Source organism: Solea solea, chromosome 16 (genome assembly GCF_958295425.1).
Source record: "Solea solea chromosome 16, fSolSol10.1, whole genome shotgun sequence".
In the NCBI taxonomy this organism is placed as follows: Eukaryota; Metazoa; Chordata; class Actinopteri; order Pleuronectiformes; family Soleidae; genus Solea; species Solea solea.
The window spans coordinates 22,688,272-22,707,264 of NC_081149.1; the positions used below are offsets into that span (position 1 = coordinate 22,688,272).

Here is an 18,993-nt window from a genome sequence, read left to right on the forward strand (position 1 = left end):
GTAAGATCCCCAGGGCTCGACTAAAATGTTCTGTGGCCCAAATAAAGCTAATAAATCACAACTCTCATCAACATCATTTTCCATCGCGCGCACAAGTCACATCATGTAGAATGACATCAGTGATGTACCCCACACTAATTATGAGAGGGGTGTTCCACTTTGAAGGGGAGGGCTCAACTATTGTGGCGCCACAGATTCACAGATGAAAGAAAATAATCTTATGTAAAATGATGGGAAAATTAAAACGCACTAACAAGGCATATTCTTTTCTTCCTTGGACAATAATCTACATGATGATGAAATGTTCATCAGACTGCTCACAAACGTGCACATGTGGATGCAAATGGCACTGATTAGAGAAAAGTAAGTCAAGTGAAGTCAAGTTTATTTACCTGACAGATTCAGCTGTAGATTCACCCTTTCACAGATATAACAAAGTGCTTTACAATAAAATAAGTACAATAAGTATTTAAAAAATACAATACATAGACACAAAAACACAAACTTAAAGCCATAAAAACCCTCCAACTTCCAATCCAACTTTATTTATAAGTGATAAATAAGACAAATAAGTAATATAAAATATAAAAAATGACATCATAGGCCTAACAACGAACAATACAATACTGTAGAAAGTATAAATAAAACACAAATGAAACATACATACAACATAAAGACAGAGGCAGCGTGCTCCACAGTTTGGGAACAACTCTGATCCTAAAGGTTGTTTTTGGGGACAAAAGAATGAAAGTCTCTGGGACGTGGGATCAGGTCAGAGATGTAAGAAGTAAAAAGCTCTGTAAGTTAGGACCAGGAAGCTCCACCAAGGCCGCACTGTTCAATGTTGATTCAATTCTGATCTGATATAGATCAGATTTACATCGACAACTACCAATTTTCTTGGCTCCGACTGTCATGTGACTGTTGAAATGTGCACTCTCCTTTGTTGTTGTGTTTATTTGGATATGCTGCCGCTGTAGGTCGATGACTACAACGCTCATGACTCGGATGTGAGCGTTCTCACTATAGTTTCACATATTGGATTTGTATCCACCTTAGGACCAGAGGCTGTGACACAAATCTAAATCTGATTTGAGATGTATCACTGACGATTGGATTTCTGAGTCCACACAGCAGAGAAAAAGATCTAATATGAATCAGGCAGTAGATGTTATTATTTTGCCTGTGTTTGTTCTTCATGAACAGAAACAATGCAACATTATTTGTATCTGCATCCTTTATCTGGCTCTTGTCAAGCAACACTGACTTTAATTGTGTTCCATGTTTTCTGTGCCTGTTCCCAGACGAAGAGGAAGCTGCACAATGTAGCCAGGCTGGTCACCAGTGGGACTCCATACACTGTTCTCTGGGGGACACATGGAGCCAGAGGGACCCCTGACCCCAGGGTCCAGTTATGAGCCCCCACCCGTCAACACGGCACAGGGCTTCCTCAGCTGTACCTTACAGGTAGAACCTATGAACGCACGATCACGCCTTCTCTTGTTTCCGTGACGCAGTGGTAAGATTATGAAACGTCTCTCTCCTCGTCACCGCCTGTAGTCCTCATGTCCTCCAAATGTGACGGATGTATCTGCCAAAAGCCTGTGGGGCCACACTGGGGAGGACGAGGCCTCCATGCAGAGTGAGGGCGCACAGCCCAGTGCAGACCTGGGGAAGGACGCACAGAGGAGATTCAGGTCCTCAGCCTTTCCTTCCTCCCTGAGCTGGGACTCTGACTCCGAGAAAGAAACACTAGATGGTAACACATGGTTTAATATCTACCTCTACGTCCACAGAGCAGCACTGTGGCGTCCACAGTCTGCAGTCAAGCAGGACACGATCCTCGCTTCAGTCTAAACTATCACTGTTGTCCCAATTTAGCTTTAAATGTTATTCAGTCTCTCTCTCTCTCTCTCTCTCTCTGTGTAACCCGTTTTATTTTTGAATGTGGATTTCTAACTGTCGAGCTGTCAAGTGACGTTTCTGTGGTTGTGTGTTTCGTGCGCTGTCGTGTGTCAGAGGAGGAGCTACAGCACTTTTCTAACCCTCATGGTCTGGCTGCTCACAGCCCAGGATCTCCCTCTGCTGGACTCAGGTGAGGTGGAGCTGAAGGAGGACAGTTAGTCCGTTCATTTCCATGCACATGTTTGAAGATGACACTAACTGTCCTTGTCCCAGTATACAAGTACACTAGTGGGGGTAGTGGATTGATTGACTGACGTGCACCACGTTTCAGCTCGTTAGTATGAGGTGTTTCCTGGATTATCTTCAGACTAGCAGTAGTTAGTATGAACATAAGAATATTCAATTCTTTAAGCCAACAGTGTAAAATCAATCTCCCGCGTTGTCATCTCAGGACAGAAATCAACAAAACTGCTGTTCCACATGAGTTGTACTTTCTGGATCTACCATCACATGCATCTCCAGTGTGATTTCAGATAAGAGCTCGCATGTGATCTGTAATCAATGCTCTGTAATTGTAAGGTTTGCAATGTTGGACCCAAAGTGCAGCAGGAACGACTCACGGGAGAGCGCGGGGTAAAAATACAAACTCAATAATATAAGGCGGGGGTTTAGAAAACACGCACGATAATCCTAAAAACAAAAGGCACCAGGGTAGAGTCAAAAACACACACATCAAAGATCCAAAAAAAATCACACCGGGAACAAACAAGACAAGGTGTTCAGAATATAAAGTGATCTGAGACAACGAGGAGCAGGAGGAGCAGGAGGAGCAGGTGTGACTGGCACAACAACACAGGTGAATGCAATCAACAAACGAGAAACTGGCACGGAATCCAAAAATCAAACATGACATCAGGGATCAGGATTCAGAAAACTCCACACAAGACCTAGAAAAACCAAATAGATAAACAAGTCAAAGACTGAGGGTCAGGGTCAGTAATGAAATGACTTCTAACCCCTAACTTATTAAGCTGGTTAATTTTAACTGAATTAAATGATGTTTTTCCCTCTCAATGCTGTCTAGACTTGACAATGAAGATGACCCAGAATCTGAGAAACTGCAGCACTTGCATAGTAAAATGAATCCCTCTCCCCCCGAGGAGGGGCACGGCGACAACAATGAGAGCGCAGAGGCAGAGGAGTCAGATGCTGCTCAGCTCGGCCAACCAGACTGTGAGTGCCGTACAGAAAGAAACACAATCTGCCTGCACACTAAGTGCAGTATCTTTGGCATTCGCTCCCATTAATAAATGTGCCGTTTTTCTTCTCGCAGTGGCAGAGAGCAAAATCTGGAGTGTATCAGAGGGAGCTGAGCCGTTTCTGTCCAAGATGAAACCAAAGGGAGGTTGCCAGGCAGAGGAAGAGGAGGTGGACAACAGTGAGACGAATGAGGGAGAGAAGAGGCCCGAGGGAAAGGAAACTAAGGAGTCAGAGAAAGACGTTTACACCTTCCCTGGAGACTCAGACCCCGAGAGTCCCCCTCCTGCTCCCTGGGCTCATTGCACATTCATTCAGCGGTGCAGAAAGAAGAGAGTGCTGCTCAGGCCCTTCTCTGGACTTGGCACCTTGAATTGCACGTTACCTGAGACTGGCCAGCAGACAGGAGTGACTCTCCAGAAGTCAAGGCCGCTCAATGAAGACGGAGGGGCGTACGACTTTGACGACGTCAGCTTTGGAGAGGGAGCGGCGGAGGAGCTGATGGAGTTCAGAGAGAAGGTGGACAAGGAGGAGGAGGAGAGCGAGGCGGAGTCGGGACAGGAGATATTCACCTGCGTGGAGTGTAGCATTTACTTCAAAAAACAGATCCACCTGCAGGAGCACATGGTGGAACACTGTCAGAGCGGATCAGGGGGAGGCAGGCGTTTGGGAAAAGTCGGTCGCTTTCAGTGTGTTGAGTGTGGATGGAACCTGCCAAACCGTCTGTCGCTGGCAGACCACCAGAAAAGACACGAGGAATCCCGTCTCAAGATCCTCGGGGAGATCGAGAAGCTGAATGGAAACGGGAAGACGAGAGAGACTCAAAAAGTGGACAGCGAGGATTTCAGCTCAGACTCTGCTGTGATGCAAGACTCAAGCCTGGTCTTGAATCCAGGCAAAGTGTCAGAGCCAGAAATAATCACGTCTCCACCTCAATCCCCTGCGCATGTTTCAACACCGAAAGCAGAGCGAGAAGTCATCGACGTGGACGCGACTTCTGCCAATTCAGCTCGACCCCCAGCTCCGGGCCGAGCTGTCTCCTACCGCCGCCGCTTTGCCTGCACCAAGTGTAACTTTAATGGAAGAACCTCCCAGGCGCTGGCCAATCACTCCAAAACACACAACAGGAAGAAAAACAGTGCTCAGGCTGACTCACCGTATCCTGGTTCACCGTCGTGTTTAACACCTACTTCCCTGGCCTGCGCTCACTGTGCCTTCCATACGTCAAGTGAAAGTGTGCTGAGGGAACACCAGAGGCGTACTCACCCAGGACAGCTCTCCATCAGCGGGGCGTCGGCTGACGAATCTGGCCAGTGTTCAAAGTCTAATGTCATCGCTCGAGGTTCCAAACCTCTCCTCAATTCTGACCACCTCCCTGAGTCTGGATCCCTGCCCGGTGCAGCTCAAGGCCAAAACCAGCAAGGAATCGCTGCGCCCGAGGACGGCACAGAATCGGACCAGGCTGCGGCTCGGCCTGCGAGCCTGGCGGGCTTCACGTGTGCCGGGAACAACAGGAGGTTCAGCAGGAGAGGAAAGGCTTGGACGGAGCTGACGAAGAGAGAAGACGAAGAGCAGGACGAATACGGGAGCACAGAGGTCGACTCTGAACGCTCCCGACGAGAGACCAGCTCACCTGCAGGAGTGAAACGGTACGCGAGAGCTCGATCCAACACAGGTGAGCTTCTCTAACATTTGGGAGTTTCTATGCAATTCAATTTGCTGCCATCCATCAATAATGCATGCATACATGTCAGGATATCATCCCTCATCCCACTGTGATCTCTCTAAGATCACAGCTTACACCGTGAGACAGGATGAGCAACTTTAAAGCTAAACTGTTGAGCATGTTATGCTCTGTCGAACATTTTTACCATCTTTAAGCTCCTTATTTTGGTTTTCTTGCCTGAAGCGTTCATGTTTTGATTCATTCACTGCTCTCATTAGCAGCACTGACCCTGCTGGCAGCTCTTGTCTCAGCAATGCTTGTCTTTTCTGTGGCAAAACATCACCTCTTAAGGCTTTTAATGCATACACAAAGTTGCAGAATGGATCATCAATGTCAATATAGATAAGTCACCATATAGTCACAGTTTTGGACGTCCTCACATATGATTTTATTGATTCTGCAAACTGAAAATGTGCCTGTTTTCATTTAAAATTGAAACAGATCAACTGTCAGCTAATGACTTTTCCAGAGTTTAATAAACTCTTCAACTCTTCTGGTAACATTCAGTCACCATGGTATTTTCTTCATGAACTGATCCCTACAAAACTACAAAAGAGAAGTCAGCTCACTTCCACAGTGCCAAAAATGCCATTAGGAAATTACAGTTAAGGGTAATTTAGGAAGTCAAGAGGGAACTTGCACATAAAAGTGCATGCGTGTGTGTGTGTGTGTGTGTGCTGGGAAGAAAGGCTAAGAATGTAATGCCTGTGTAAGACTTGAGAGGAGCTGCAGAAGGTTTAGCAGAAACAGGAGTGGCAGTGATCTGTTCCAATGTGCCGCAGTGATGCACGAGCAGGGTCGATGTGGGACAGTCGTCAGGGGAAGCATGAACTAAATCTCAGTACATTCTCAATGTAAATGTCATAAACAGCCCGCAACAAGACTTTGTGCAGACTTCAGATGTTGACTTTATTCAAGAGGTCACAGGTAAAGTTTCTCCTCTGATGACTCTTCCATGCCCATGTTTGTACATCAGCTCAAACGTCCTGTAGCACTAAAGAAAAGACACTTTTGTGAGTGATAACTACATATACTGGTTAGTGGTCAGTGCCAGAGAAATAAAATGTATGACGTCAAAATTAAGCTGTTGTTTAAAGTGTTTAAAGATATCGGGCTGTAAGTAATGATTGTTTTCAACTGAAACGTGAATATGGATTGTTTTGGCCAATCCCTGAATACGACATAGCATAGGCACGTTTTTTTAACTCAACTAGGCACAAGTGTTACGTTAAGTTAAGTGAGGTTAGGGCTAAAAATAGACATGGCTAGGCAGTAAGTAACGGACGATGACGATGAAAAATTACAATTCTTTAACCCAAACGTTTTTTAAGAAGGGCCACATTTGATAATGTGAAGATTTCTGGGGGCCAATGGTCCTTTTTTTTCTTTTTTCTAAACAGTAACATTTACATACAAATGTATGGAGCCCCTAAAGGGACATGGGGAAACATTTTTTTAAAAAATATCTCGCGAGCACCAGAAAGTATCTTGTGCGCACGAGAAACATTTTATTTTTCTATTTTTTCCCCCCATGTCCCTTTAGGGGCTCCATACAAATGCACTGTTTTACAAAAAATTGGATTTTCATTGTCACAATTGTCATTTTTAAATGGAAATCTTACCATATCGAAGCCGTGCAGGAGTGGGAAAAAATGAAAAGCAAAACTGCCTTTTTTTCCACATCTGGAGTCCAGTAACATCATATGAGATGAGTGCATGTAGCTGTCTGTCATAGGTGGGTTTCAAAACCTGGGACTCTGGTTTCAAAACCCAACTCCTTACCAGCTAAGGTAATGGGGGTCACATGTAACCAGGGACGTAGTTTGGACACCTCTGCTTTAACCACTGAGTACCCTGCCAGTGGAAACCTTGTTGAAGCGACTTCATGACCAGATTGCTGTTATTACTTTAATACTACCGCTAGGGGGCGCCTATTTTAAAAACGTCCTAATTCCTGCATAGTCGCGTTGCAGTTGAAGAACAGTCTCATCATTTTCACCGTCACTCATCACTGGATTATTTTCTCCATTCATTGAATATTGTGACTGAGGATTGTTAAAAACGGCAGACTCCTCCGCCCCCCCCCCCCCCCCCCTTCAGCGTGTCAGGTATCAAGCATGGTGGCCTTTACATAGCAGACAGGATGTCCCTCTTCATTGTTTGTGCTGTAAGCCCCCCCGCTTCCAAATGTGAAACACACACTCTGGCTGGTTTGTGTGTGTTTGAGCTGCTGTCGAGACACGACAAGATGGTGGAATACGTCGAGTAAGGCCCATGCATAAAGCACATTATTATTATACAAGGCTTTTACTCAGGGTGTGAAAACCGAAGAGATTTTTATTTTACGCCTAATAAACAGTTATAAACATAATTATGGGTGGTACATTCAGTTTCTGTCAATAAAGACTCCTAAAAGTTGCAGACTGGACCTTTAAGCTGAAAAAAATTCACAAAAATGATGCAATCGATGATCAAAGTAATAATAGTGACAGGTAAATTTAATAATAAATTAATCATAGTTGACAAAGTCAGGCGTAAATCTTCTCAGGGAAGTTGTGAAGGGGCTCTCGCCTGCTGTATTCAAGCGATGTGGCGTCAGCTGATACTGATTCAGTTTGAGTATATGTCTGGTGGTTGTTCAACATTGATTTTTTATTTTTTTTTTGTTCGTAGATGTGCAGAGTCCCACATTATCCAAGAGTGTAAAGGATGAAGGCAAGCAGGGAGTGCAGAGAGGTGGAAAGGTTTTAATTTTGAGGAGGAGCACCCGCGTTACTGCCACTCCGGCTGAAACTGACAGCGACGACGACGACGGCGGCGACGACGAGGAGGAGCGCGTGCGAACTTTCTTGTCCGAGGCCATCTTGGATGAAGAGCAAGACGAGAGCGATGAGCAGGAAAAGGCGCTCAGGAGCGTGGAGAGGAAGTGCCCCTACTGCCCCGATCGATTTCATAATGGCATCGGGCTTGCCAATCACGTGAGAGGCCACCTGAACCGAGTGGGTGTCAGCTACAATGTGCGTCACTTCATATCCCCCGAGGAAGTCAATGCGATCGAGAGGAAGTTCTCCTATCAGAAAAAGAAGAAGAAAGGTCAGCAGCTTATTGCACCTGTTTAGGCTGTGGACATGTTTTCAGTGCAGATTTCCTAACTATAGCAGACAAAGCCTTTTTTCTTTTGGCCAGTGTCTTAAAGGTCCAGTGTATAACAATGGCAAGGGTTTCTTAGTAGAAAATGAATATACTACCACAAAGTACTTTAAATGAAGCCCTTTATATGTTAAAACAATGACTTGTACCACTGTCGTGTACCACTGTTTTCCTCCAGCAGCACAAACCAGCCAAAGTGAGCGTTATGCATTTTTGATTTAACATGTCAACATTGTTCCTGGTATGTCAAGGCCACTGCTGTTCTGTTACACATCCTCTGCAGTCTCACCAGTAGATGTCACTAATTTGTATGCACTGGACCTTTAAGATATACTTGCATAATAATGACACTTATCTATCAACACGATCGGGGCTGAAATGCTCGTGTTTTGCATGTATAATGATCGAGTTCTGCTCTTGGGGTTATTGCGTTAGTGAGCACAGAAGACAAAGTGCAGCCGAGGCTGAGGCGAAATGTCACTTTGACCTGATTATGGCACCGGAGGAAGACTTTAGGATCAGCAGTATCACGGTCAATACTGATGGCGACTGGAATGTACCAGAGATTTATACACTGAACAAAAATATAAACGCCAACACGTTGGTTCTTGCTCCCAAGATCTAAAAGGCACTCCTGTGCAATATCCATGCTGTCTAATCAGCATGTTGATATGCCACACCTGTGAGGTGGGATGGATTAGAAGGGCTAACGAACACAGATTTAGACAGATGTGAGAACGATATTTGAGAGAAATGGATTCATTGTGTATATAGAACATGTTTTAGATCTTTGAGTTGAGCAAAAACAAAAGTGTTGTGTTTATATTTATGTTCAGTGCATTAATCCATCCAATATTTCATTCAAAAACACAAATGTCAACATGAAGGTGACTAAGAAAAAAGCTTCAAAATGATCAAAGTAGTTGACGATTCATTTACTAATCGATTAGTAATCGAGTAATTGTTTCAGCTCTAGTCACATGCTGTAAAGAGAGAAGTCTGCCACACTCTTGTGTTTGAAATAGCTGCTGATACCTCTGTGGTAAATGCATCAGCACAAAATGTCTCTACTGTCACATCATTTGTTTAAAGGTGGTGAACAACTGTATCTGACTGATATTGGGTCAGTATTGTATCAGACACAGGGAAGTGGCATTGAGACATCCTTAGTGTTGACACATCAGAATGTGGGTTTCGTCCTCTGGGGAGCATGAACGTCTGTTTCCATTAGTAGTTGGAGAAACGTCACTCTTGACCAATCTGGGGAACTTAAAAAATGTTCCTAACCTTGACTGATTCATTCCAGTCTAAGGTTTGAGTTAAACTCATAAACAAAATGATTGTTGAAAGATTTTGATATTGGCCTTTAGTTGTCAGTGGGACTGGGACACTGACAGGAGTCTCTTGATCCCAGAGTGGACCATGCTTCTTATGTCTGTGACCATAGACCATGCTTGTGTCTGTAACTATGCTTGTGTCTGTGACCATGTTCTTTGTGTCTGTGACCATGGACCATGCTTGTGTCTGTCACTATGCTTGTGTCTGTGACCATGTTCTTTGTGTCTGTGACCATGCGTCTTGTGTCTGTGACTGTGGACCATGCTTGTGTCTGTAACCGTGGACCATGCTTGTGTCTGTGACCATGCTTCTTGTGTCTGTGACCGTGGACCATGCTTGTGTCTGTGACCGTGGACCATGCTTGTGTGTGTTACCATGGACCATGCTTGTGTCTGTGACCATGCTTCTTGTGTCTGTGACCGTGGACCATGCTTGTGTCTGTGACCGTGGACCATGCTTGTGTCTGTGACCATGGACCATGCTTGTGTCTGTGATCATGCTTGTGTCTGTGACCATGGACCATGCTTCTTGTGTCTGTGACCATGCTTGTGTCTGTGACCATGGACCATGCTTGTGTCTGTGATCATGGACCATGCTTCTTGTGTCTGTGACCATGCCTATGTCTGTGACCATGCTTGTGTCTGTGACCATGGACCATGCTTCTTGTGTCTGTGACCATGCTTGTGTCTGTGACCATGGACCATGCTTGTGTCTGTGACCATGGACCATGCTTGTGTCTGTGATCATGGACCATGCTTCTTGTGTCTGTGACCATGCCTGTGTCTGTGACCATGCTTGTGTCTGTGACCATGGACCATGCTTCTTGTGTCTGTGACCATGGACCATGCTTCTTGTGTCTGCGACCATGCTTGTGTCTGTGACCATGGACCATGCTTCTTGTGTCTGTGACCATGGACCATGCTTCTTGTGTCTGCGACCATGCTTGTGTCTGTGACCATGGACCATGCTTCTTGTGTCTGTGACCATGCCTGTGTCTGTGACCATGCCTGTGTCTGTGACCATGCTTGTGTCTGTGACCATGGACCATGCTTCTTGTGTCTGTGACCATGGACCATGCTTCTTGTGTCTGTGACCATGGACCATGCTTGTGTCTGTGACCATGGACCATGCTTCTTGTGTCTGTGACCATGGACCATGCTTCTTGTGTCTGTGACCATGGACCATGCTTCTTGTGTCTGTGACCATGGACCATGCTTCTTGTGTCTGTGACCATGGACCATGCTTCTTGTGTCTGCGACCATGCTTGTGTCTGTGACCATGGACCATGCTTCTTGTGTCTGTGACCATGCCTGTGTCTGTGACCATGCCTGTGTCTGTGACCATGCTTGTGTCTGTGACCATGGACCATGCTTCTTGTGTCTGTGACCATGGACCATGCTTCTTGTGTCTGTGACCATGGACCATGCTTGTGTCTGTGACCATGGACCATGCTTCTTGTGTCTGTGACCATGGACCATGCTTCTTGTGTCTGTGACCATGGACCATGCTTCTTGTGTCTGTGACCATGGACCATGCTTCTTGTGTCTGTGACCCTGCTTGTGTGTGCAATTGTTGAACGGTGACGATGTATCACACAGTATATTTGTATTTGTTGCTAGAGTGAAGTGTGATTGCATCTGTATGCATGAGGCACATGTGTTGTGCGTGCGTGCGTGAACCGAACATGTATTTATACCACCTCTATTTATATCTGTGCAAAGTACAACTCTAAGACAAATGCATTAGTATTGTATGTAATGTATCATGTTCCTCCCCCTCCTCCCCTTGTTTTGTGTGTGTGTTACCTCACACTCAGTAACCTCCTCTCGCGTTGTCTCTCCACAGTTGCCAACTTTGACCCGGATACTTTCAGTGTGATGCACTGCGAGTTCTGCAGCGCCGGCTTTGACACGCGCGCCGGCCTGTCCAGCCACGCCCGAGCCCACCTCCGCGACTTTGGCATCACTAACTGGGACGTTACCATCTCGCCAATCCACATCCTGAGGGAGTTGTTCTCCAGCAGGCCTGACCTTGTAATCCCCACAGCGCCCCCTCGGAGCCTCAGCTCACCACAGGAGGAGGACGACGACGAGGAGGAGGAGGAAGAGGAAGAAGAAGAAGAGGAGGGAGGGGAGGGAATCACTCAGGTAAAGCTCGAGGAGGAGACAAGTGAGAGTTTGCTGAGTGCTGCCATTTCTGATGCCGTGCCTTTAGCATCCCCTCAACGCTGGAAGAAGGCAGATGGTGGAGAAAAGAATGAAGGTAGGTTTTTCTTAATTAATTAAATTGTCCTTACAGTTTAGTAGTAGTGTACCACTTAGACCACTTCCTGCTGTGGTGTTGCTCTGTTTGTCGCTGTGTGTGTTTGTGGGCTGTTACCTGGTGACCTTGTTGGTGCTGGAGCTTAAACTAGGTCAACGTGGCCAACTTTGACTGTTTCCTGCATATTCATGTGTGCATGTCATCACGAGACGGCATCTAAAGGGGAAAAAAAACAACAACAAATTTTGATTTTAGTAATGCTGTAATTACGGCTGCAACTGCAAATGTTATTAACACAATTAAAAAAACAATGAGTTGACAGCTACTCCTGTAATTCACTGCACTTAACATGACTTATTACACCGTCACTCTCATTGTTTATGTGCAGAGACTTTTTATTCTCCGTCCTCCCAGTAGAGCGGTTTATCTAAGACGAGCCCCGCTGAGCCTTCAGAGGCTGAGAGTATGAAGCAGTTCAAACCCTGCACGTGGACTATTTTACTATGAGGAATGAGCAATGCAATGTTTTTTTTATAATCAATAAAATTACTTTTAAAGCAGTATTAATAACTGAGTATAGTCCAACACTGTGTAGTGTTTGAGTGACTTCTGACACCACAGGGTCTGTGTGAGTGTAGTTGCTTGAACCACTGTCTTTGGCAGTAGTTTGACACACAGGCTTTACACAGTGAGGACGTTTTTCATCCTGTGAGCATCATATACGGTCGTTCTGTCACATCCCTGCACAAGGCACACTTCTGCTTCTGAAAGAGACACCCCGGGCTTTCAATCAACTCCAATGTAAACCCACTGGTGGTGCATTTTGAGTATGGTATTATTGTTAGGGACCAGGATAGGACTGAGGTTAGGGTTTGGATAAATATCCAGGTTAGGCTTAGTGGAAATAAGCAAGGGTGTAGGTTTGCGTATGGACGGTGGGGACATGTCGCCATCAATATTCGGAGAAAGCCACATTGTCCCTACCAATATTAGAGATTTACGAGCATCAGTGAACGCGTCACAGCCGAGCAGAAATATCGCTGCGAGTCACAGAGGAGACGAGAGACGGAGCGCAGGTGATGTGCTGTTCTGACAACACAGCGGTGAGTTTTTAGGGCCAGACCTGAAGCACACAGACAAATCTTTCTTTCTCTCTGGCCTGCACTACTTTACAGTGTCCTCACCAGTCTTGTAACCAAACACATGCCCTTGGATATGGTTTAGGGTGAGGGATAACCGTCAGCAAGCATTTCCATGACCAATAAGAAATCATAAATAGTTATAAGTAGCATACAGTGGCCTCCAAAAGTATTGGAACAGTGAGGCCAAGTCTTTTATTTTTGCCATAGACTGAAAACATTTGGGTTTGACATCAAAAGATGAACATTTCAGCTTTTACTTCCAGGTATTTATTGGAACATGTGACTGACAGGTGTGTTGTGTTGCCCATATGTGTCCTATTACATTGTTTATTCAAACAATAAATAGCACTGAATGTCTACGCTCAGTTTCAGATTGGGTAGGATAGGTTTTGCATGTGCAGGCTGCATTGAGAAGTGGAACAAACATGAAAACCAGAGAGCGGTCTATGGGTGAACAACAAGCAATAGGGAATTTGAGAGACGATGGGAAATCAATCAGAGCCAATGCACAAACATTCGGAATGCGCTGAAGAAGAAAGACAACACAGATGTCCAACAGGTAGACAGGTAGAAAAACATCAGCAGTTGATGGTGGAAACATTGTTAGAGCTGTAAAGAAAGAGCCTAAAACAACTGTTGGTGACATCAGCAACAACCTCCAGAGGGCAGGAGTGAAGGTATCCCAGAAGACTTCATGAACAAGCGTACAGAGGCTACACCAGAAGATGCAAACCACTCATTAGCAAGAAAAAGAACAGGAAGGAAAAGTTACAGAGACAAGTCTCAAGTTTTATGGACTGGTGAGACAAAGGTTAACTTTTACCAAAGTGATGAAAAGGCTAAAGTTTGGAGAAAGAAAGGATCTGCTCATGATCCCAAACATACAAGCTCAGCTGTGGAACACGGTGGAGGTAATGTCATGGGCTTGGGCTTGCATGGCTTCTTCTGGGATGGGCTCATTAACCTTCACTGATGATGTAACACATGATGGCAGCAGCAACATGAACTCAGAAGTCTACAGAAACATTCTGTCTGCCAATTTAAAGATGATAGGGAGATCCTTCATCATGCAGCAAGATAACGACCCCCAAACACAACAAAGGAGTTCATCAGGGGCAAGAAGTGGAAGGTTTTAGACTGGCCAAGTCAATCTCCATATATATACATATATATATATTATCCCCAAGTGTGGATGGACGCTCAGGGCAGCTGCTCTTGAGCATCTGAACACGCCGCCCGGTGCGTGCATCTCTTTGTATGTAAGTGTAACCATGTGTGTCTTCAAGGCAACGCTGAGGGCTGTGACAGAGCGTTAGTATATGACTGTTGGAATGAGAACGGGCCGGGTTAGTTTGCCCCGTCGTCATTTTCTGTGACATTTTCTGTCGCATGCATGAGCAGTTGAGATATGCCACTCAAGGCAAAACGCCATCCCTGGAGTGATGCCACTTAAATGATGAAACTAAAAAGTCTTTTTAAGCCGTACTTGTCACGGTGACAGATGTGTCTAGTCACAAGTGCAAGATTTGATGTATGGGCACAAACCTTTTTTTGCTCAAAGATTTTATTCATATGATTGTATATATTAGGTTGTGAGGTTGGATGAGTAATGGGCAAGGATAATAAATAAATAAATGAGTCCTTCATCAGTTTGCATTTAAAGGACTACTTCACCGATTGCATTTGTATTACTAGAACAGGAGTAGTATTTGTGAAATCCTGAGTTGAGAAACATCTTCGTTCTTTTCTCTGCTACGTGCCCACCAGTGACACTTGGTCCTGTTAGCGTAACTGTTAAAAATAAAAAATGGCGGACACTGTTTACATTCTGGGAATGAGGTCTCGTCCATGCCAAAAAAAAGAATGAAGGAATTTCTTGACTCAAGGGAAACTGAGGTTTTTCAAAAATACTAGTAATACAAATCAGTCAAGTATCCTCTACTAGAAACCTTACTAGAATTAGGAGCAGCGAGCAGCCACTGATCAGTGCCTGGGGAGCAATTGGGGTTGGGTTCCTGGCTCAGGGGTAGATTTTTTTTTCACCTGGTGGGGACTCAAACCGGCATCCCTCCAGTTACAAGCCAAGTTCCCTTTCCACTTGGCCATGAGTTGCCAATGTTTGTGTGTGAATACTTGTATTTGTTACCTCTTTAGGGATCTTTTCTCCTGGCATGAACACTGGCCTTGTCAGGACCTGTAGTTCTCATAGAGACCAAAACCTGGTCCTAATGTGGTAAAAACCTCATGTCTGAGAAACTGGTTTAGTTTGGGGCTAAAGTTTGAATTGTGGTTAGGTTAAAATTAGGATTAAGCAGTAAGTGGTTAGAGATACCACTTTGTTCAGACTGTCCTCAAAATGAAAAGCAGTGCAAAACTGTGCGCGCGCGTGCGTGCGTGCGTGCGTGTGTGTGTGTGTGTGTGTGGAGAGAGTGAGTGAGAGTTACTGATGCTGGTGGTAGATGTGGCACTCAGTGCATTTATCCAAACCTCCGCCTCCACTCGATTGGTCACGCCTTAGCGTAGCGGTGCATATGGGGGCAAAATGGCTGCTTCCACCTCCCCGCAGACCCAAACAATAGCGGAAAAACTGTCTGGTTTCAGCTGCCGGGAGTCCGATGCACTGCGGCGGCGGACCGGTGAGTACCGCGCGCTCTAATCCCCGTTGCACCGCGTGCCCTCGCGTCGCACGGCGGCGGCGTTTCACCGCGCGTCTCGCGCCGCATCTCCTGTCACATTGTAGCCAGACAACAGCCGTTGGAGGAACAAAAAAAAAAAAACTCTTTATCGTGTGAGAGAGAGAGAGCATGTAAAGAAAAGCGGTGTCGCGCACAGCCATGCAGGTAGCCGCTGACACGCGCGTCTAAAGCTCACATGAAGCTGATTTCTGGGCTTGTTCCGCGTGCTCACGTCCTGTGCCGCGCGGGGAAATTGCAGTGATTTCTTATGTTCTTCGTTGTTATGATATCGTGGTGTTTATCCTATGTGAGGTGTGTGCTTTTATTGTGCATGTGTGGGATGACGTCCAGACTCTCCGCTGCTGCAGGATCTCTAAATTTCCCCCACTGTTGCCCAATCCTCGCCATTTTACTTTGCTTTGATTTTTGATGGGGGACACGCTGTGCTTTCAAGTCCACACATTTGTGCATGTGTCTCTTTTTTTTGTTGTTCCACCAAACTGTTGGCGAGAAGGCGCAGTAAACATGGCAACTTTGTGCACTGAACGCTGTAACCTTATTACAACTTATCCGGATCAAGTATCCCTTAAAAATCGAAGTATCACTTTTACTCCTCTCAGCGTTTCTGTGTCTGGATGAGCACAAAGTCAAACTGTGCCACTTTGCTCCGTCTTATAAATAGTGCATTGATCACGTTCTATTGTCTCCTTATTCTAATCCACGGTGTTCTAATAACGCTGCGCTCTGGTGAGGTGTCACATCGCTGCTCCTTTACAGTCAGGAGATGAAGTGACAAGCGCAGAACCGCCCACCAGACACAAACCATTGTCTGTCTCCACGTCTCTTTTGATTTAACGATTTGTCGCAGAAAATGGCACTTTTGTCCCAGGAATGTCTGACTGCAGGGAAGCAGCTCCGCTGTGTTTGTGCTGTGATTACCTTCGTGACAGGTTCTCATCGGCGGTTTGCGCTGTTTTTTTTAATGCATTTTTGATGTGAGATGTAAGATGTTGTGATACAGTATTCTTGCAAAGAGTCACATAAGCTAAACATATATTCTCACGCTTTATGAGACTGACAGAGACACTGTCTGTACACGTTATCAAAGGTTATTTATTACCACCTTAATTGGCCTAATTAACATGGTATTTCCACACTCAAATTATAAAATAATACACATTTACATCCACAGCCCCAATCAAAATAAAGATAATTATAACAATATAAGAAAGAAGAAACTTTATTTGTGTCACACTTTTTATAACTAATCTTATTAAGTGCTTTACGAGGTTAAAACGGGCAAATACGTGTACAAATCATGCATTTATCCTGTTTTTTCTCTCTTTCTTTGATGGTTACCTTCTGCACAAATAAATCTAAAGAATAAATAGGCATAAACTATTAAAAATCTGTTACCAAAATCAGGTAGTTGAAGTTGCACTTCATCATTTCTGTGGTTTGCGATGTTCTGCCTCCGTTTGGTCTTTGGAAACAGAAAGAGATTCATGTGGCGCTGATTGAACCCATTCGATAATAGTTCAAATGTAATGGACTTTAGATTATATTTAATTCGCACACTGCTGTTTTAAAATGCTAATCGCACATAAAATAATAAAATAACTAATGTGATGAAAACACCTGAGAGGAGCTTGCAGTAAAACCATGTGCTAAGATAAAAAAAAAAAAGAAGAAGAAAGAATAAGAGGCGATTTGAAAGATGACACTGATTCTGCAGCCTCAGATCTTCAGGCAGTGAGTTTGCAGAGCCAGTGGGAGCTCTGACCGCAAAAGCTCAGTCACCTTTTTTTTATCCTGAAGCAGGATTCAGGAGCCGTATGCAGATCCTGCGGCTCTGAAGCTGTGCCCAGGCTCATGAGGGAGGAGCTCAGCCACGGAGCTGAGAGCCTGGCCATAATCAGCAAAATTCATGAAATTTAAATACATTGAATCTAAAATTAACAGGTAACCAGTAAAACATGGCATGGCTGTGTCTCGAAGTTCTAGTTAAAAGCCGAGTAGGTGCGTCCTGAACAAGCACCTGTGAGAGAGCTTATTTCTTTAAATAAACAGCATCAACACTGGCACCAATAAACAATGCACAAGTGAAAAGGGGCTTCCGATCATCATTAAGGATGGATATTGTGTCTTGTGTTTCAGGGGATGAGGAGGAAGCAGCTGAGGAGGAGGATGAGCCGGAGCTGCAGCTTCCAGACGGTCTGAGCTCAAGCCCGCGGAAAACGGGCCTGTGTGGCGTCTCCACAGACAGCCTCTCACCTGAGGAGGATGCAGACACCAAGGGTGAGGGAGACATATAAGGAACGCTGAGCCCCGAGTGTTGACAAGGGATTGGATTTGCTACGGCAGAACCTTATCACAGCTGTCAGCTGGGAAATTGTAAAACTGACCGGAGGTCAGCGTCGAGGCAAGGCAAAAGCTCCACCAGAAAGGGTTTACCCAGGGGAAATCCTGAGAGGTAGACAAATGTATGTAGGAGCTAATAAAAGCGGCCCTAACTCTGCCGGTGTTCCCGCAGACTGGGTGAAGATGTAGACAGGAAGGGTAAGTGAGGTGACGTGTCCTCTGGGATATGTTTGGCCTCTAAAAAGAACCTGCGATAACTGCTGTTTGCAACCTTCGTGTTGATTCTGCATAAAACACAATATGGGTAAAAATGTTGAAATGCTGTTTGAAGTCTAGGCTTGTTTCTCATCGGCTGCTCTTGCCTTTTTTTCTTTAAAGTCCACAACTTGAAGTGTGAGGTGTGTGGAGCTCAGTTCGGGACCAGACGGGGACTGTCCAGCCACGCCCGCTCGCACCTGCGCCAGCTGGGCATCAGCGTCTCGGAGAGCAGCGGAGCGCCCATCAAACTGCTCTACCAAATTGCCAAGGAGCGTAACATCGACAGCCAAATAAGCTCATCTGTTCTGGAGCCGCTTTCAGCCAAGAGCCCCAACACTCCTGTTCCACAGAAAGATGAGGATTTAGACGACATGGACTTGGACGAGAAACCAATCGCTCTCTCTATCCTGGCCAAAGCCGTGAAAGCGGTGGCACCCTCTTCCTCCTCAACACCTACACCTTCTCCTGGTGCCTCTCCAGCTCCACTTCATTCGGGCTCCCCCTCGTCAGTCGTGAGGAAAGCCCCCATTTCCTCTCTGCTGCCCGTGTCTTCCCCGTTGCGCTCCCTGGAGCACAAGGCTGGGGGAATGAAAAGCATAACCTCCAACCTCTCCGGTTCTGCCACCATGACAACGTCCAAACCCCTCTGGGCACCGCAGGAGAATGATGCTCCTCTCAACCTCAGTAAGTGTCACTAAGCTTAAGCCATAACCTTAAAATGTGTTTTTGGGCATGCTATTTTGGAGCGTGGAGTGGAAATGTTGGCAAAATTTGAAGGATGGTTTTCATTTTTCCATTTAGTAATGATTATTTTTAGAATAGAAATTCCTTTCCAAAAAAATACACTTACTGGTCACTTTATATGGTATTATGTGAACCTAATAAAGTGCCCATTGTGGTCCTTCAAGTGTTTAGAGAT

At 45.3% G+C, this 18,993-nt stretch overlaps 1 protein-coding gene and 1 long non-coding RNA gene across 4 annotated transcripts in view; one reads left to right on the plus strand and one right to left on the minus strand.

The window, feature by feature from the left end:
- The window catches only part of wizb (WIZ zinc finger b), a 29,644-nt gene that overhangs the window by 834 nt on the left and 9,817 nt on the right, over positions 1 to 18,993 (plus strand). For 2 of the 3 annotated variants that reach the window (XM_058652878.1, XM_058652877.1), the window contains exons 2-10: positions 1,305 to 1,467; positions 1,561 to 1,759; positions 2,020 to 2,095; positions 2,990 to 3,138; positions 3,239 to 4,837; positions 7,562 to 7,981; positions 11,222 to 11,638; positions 17,613 to 17,753; positions 18,195 to 18,758. In XM_058652878.1, the coding sequence (XP_058508861.1) occupies positions 1,378 to 1,467; positions 1,561 to 1,759; positions 2,020 to 2,095; positions 2,990 to 3,138; positions 3,239 to 4,837; positions 7,562 to 7,981; positions 11,222 to 11,638; positions 17,613 to 17,753; positions 18,195 to 18,758 (3,655 nt within the window). In that variant the 5' untranslated portion in view covers positions 1,305 to 1,377. The remainder of the gene's footprint in view (positions 1 to 1,304; positions 1,468 to 1,560; positions 1,760 to 2,019; positions 2,096 to 2,989; positions 3,139 to 3,238; positions 4,838 to 7,561; positions 7,982 to 11,221; positions 11,639 to 17,612; positions 17,754 to 18,194; positions 18,759 to 18,993) is intronic. The other variant, XM_058652880.1, reaches the window with a different exon arrangement.
- On the minus strand, positions 11,518 to 16,160 carry LOC131475058 (uncharacterized). The gene is made up of 3 exons (XR_009242488.1): positions 15,225 to 16,160; positions 11,756 to 11,854; positions 11,518 to 11,603 (listed from the first exon to the last, which is right to left on the minus strand). It is a non-coding gene; the product is annotated as an uncharacterized LOC131475058 (long non-coding RNA).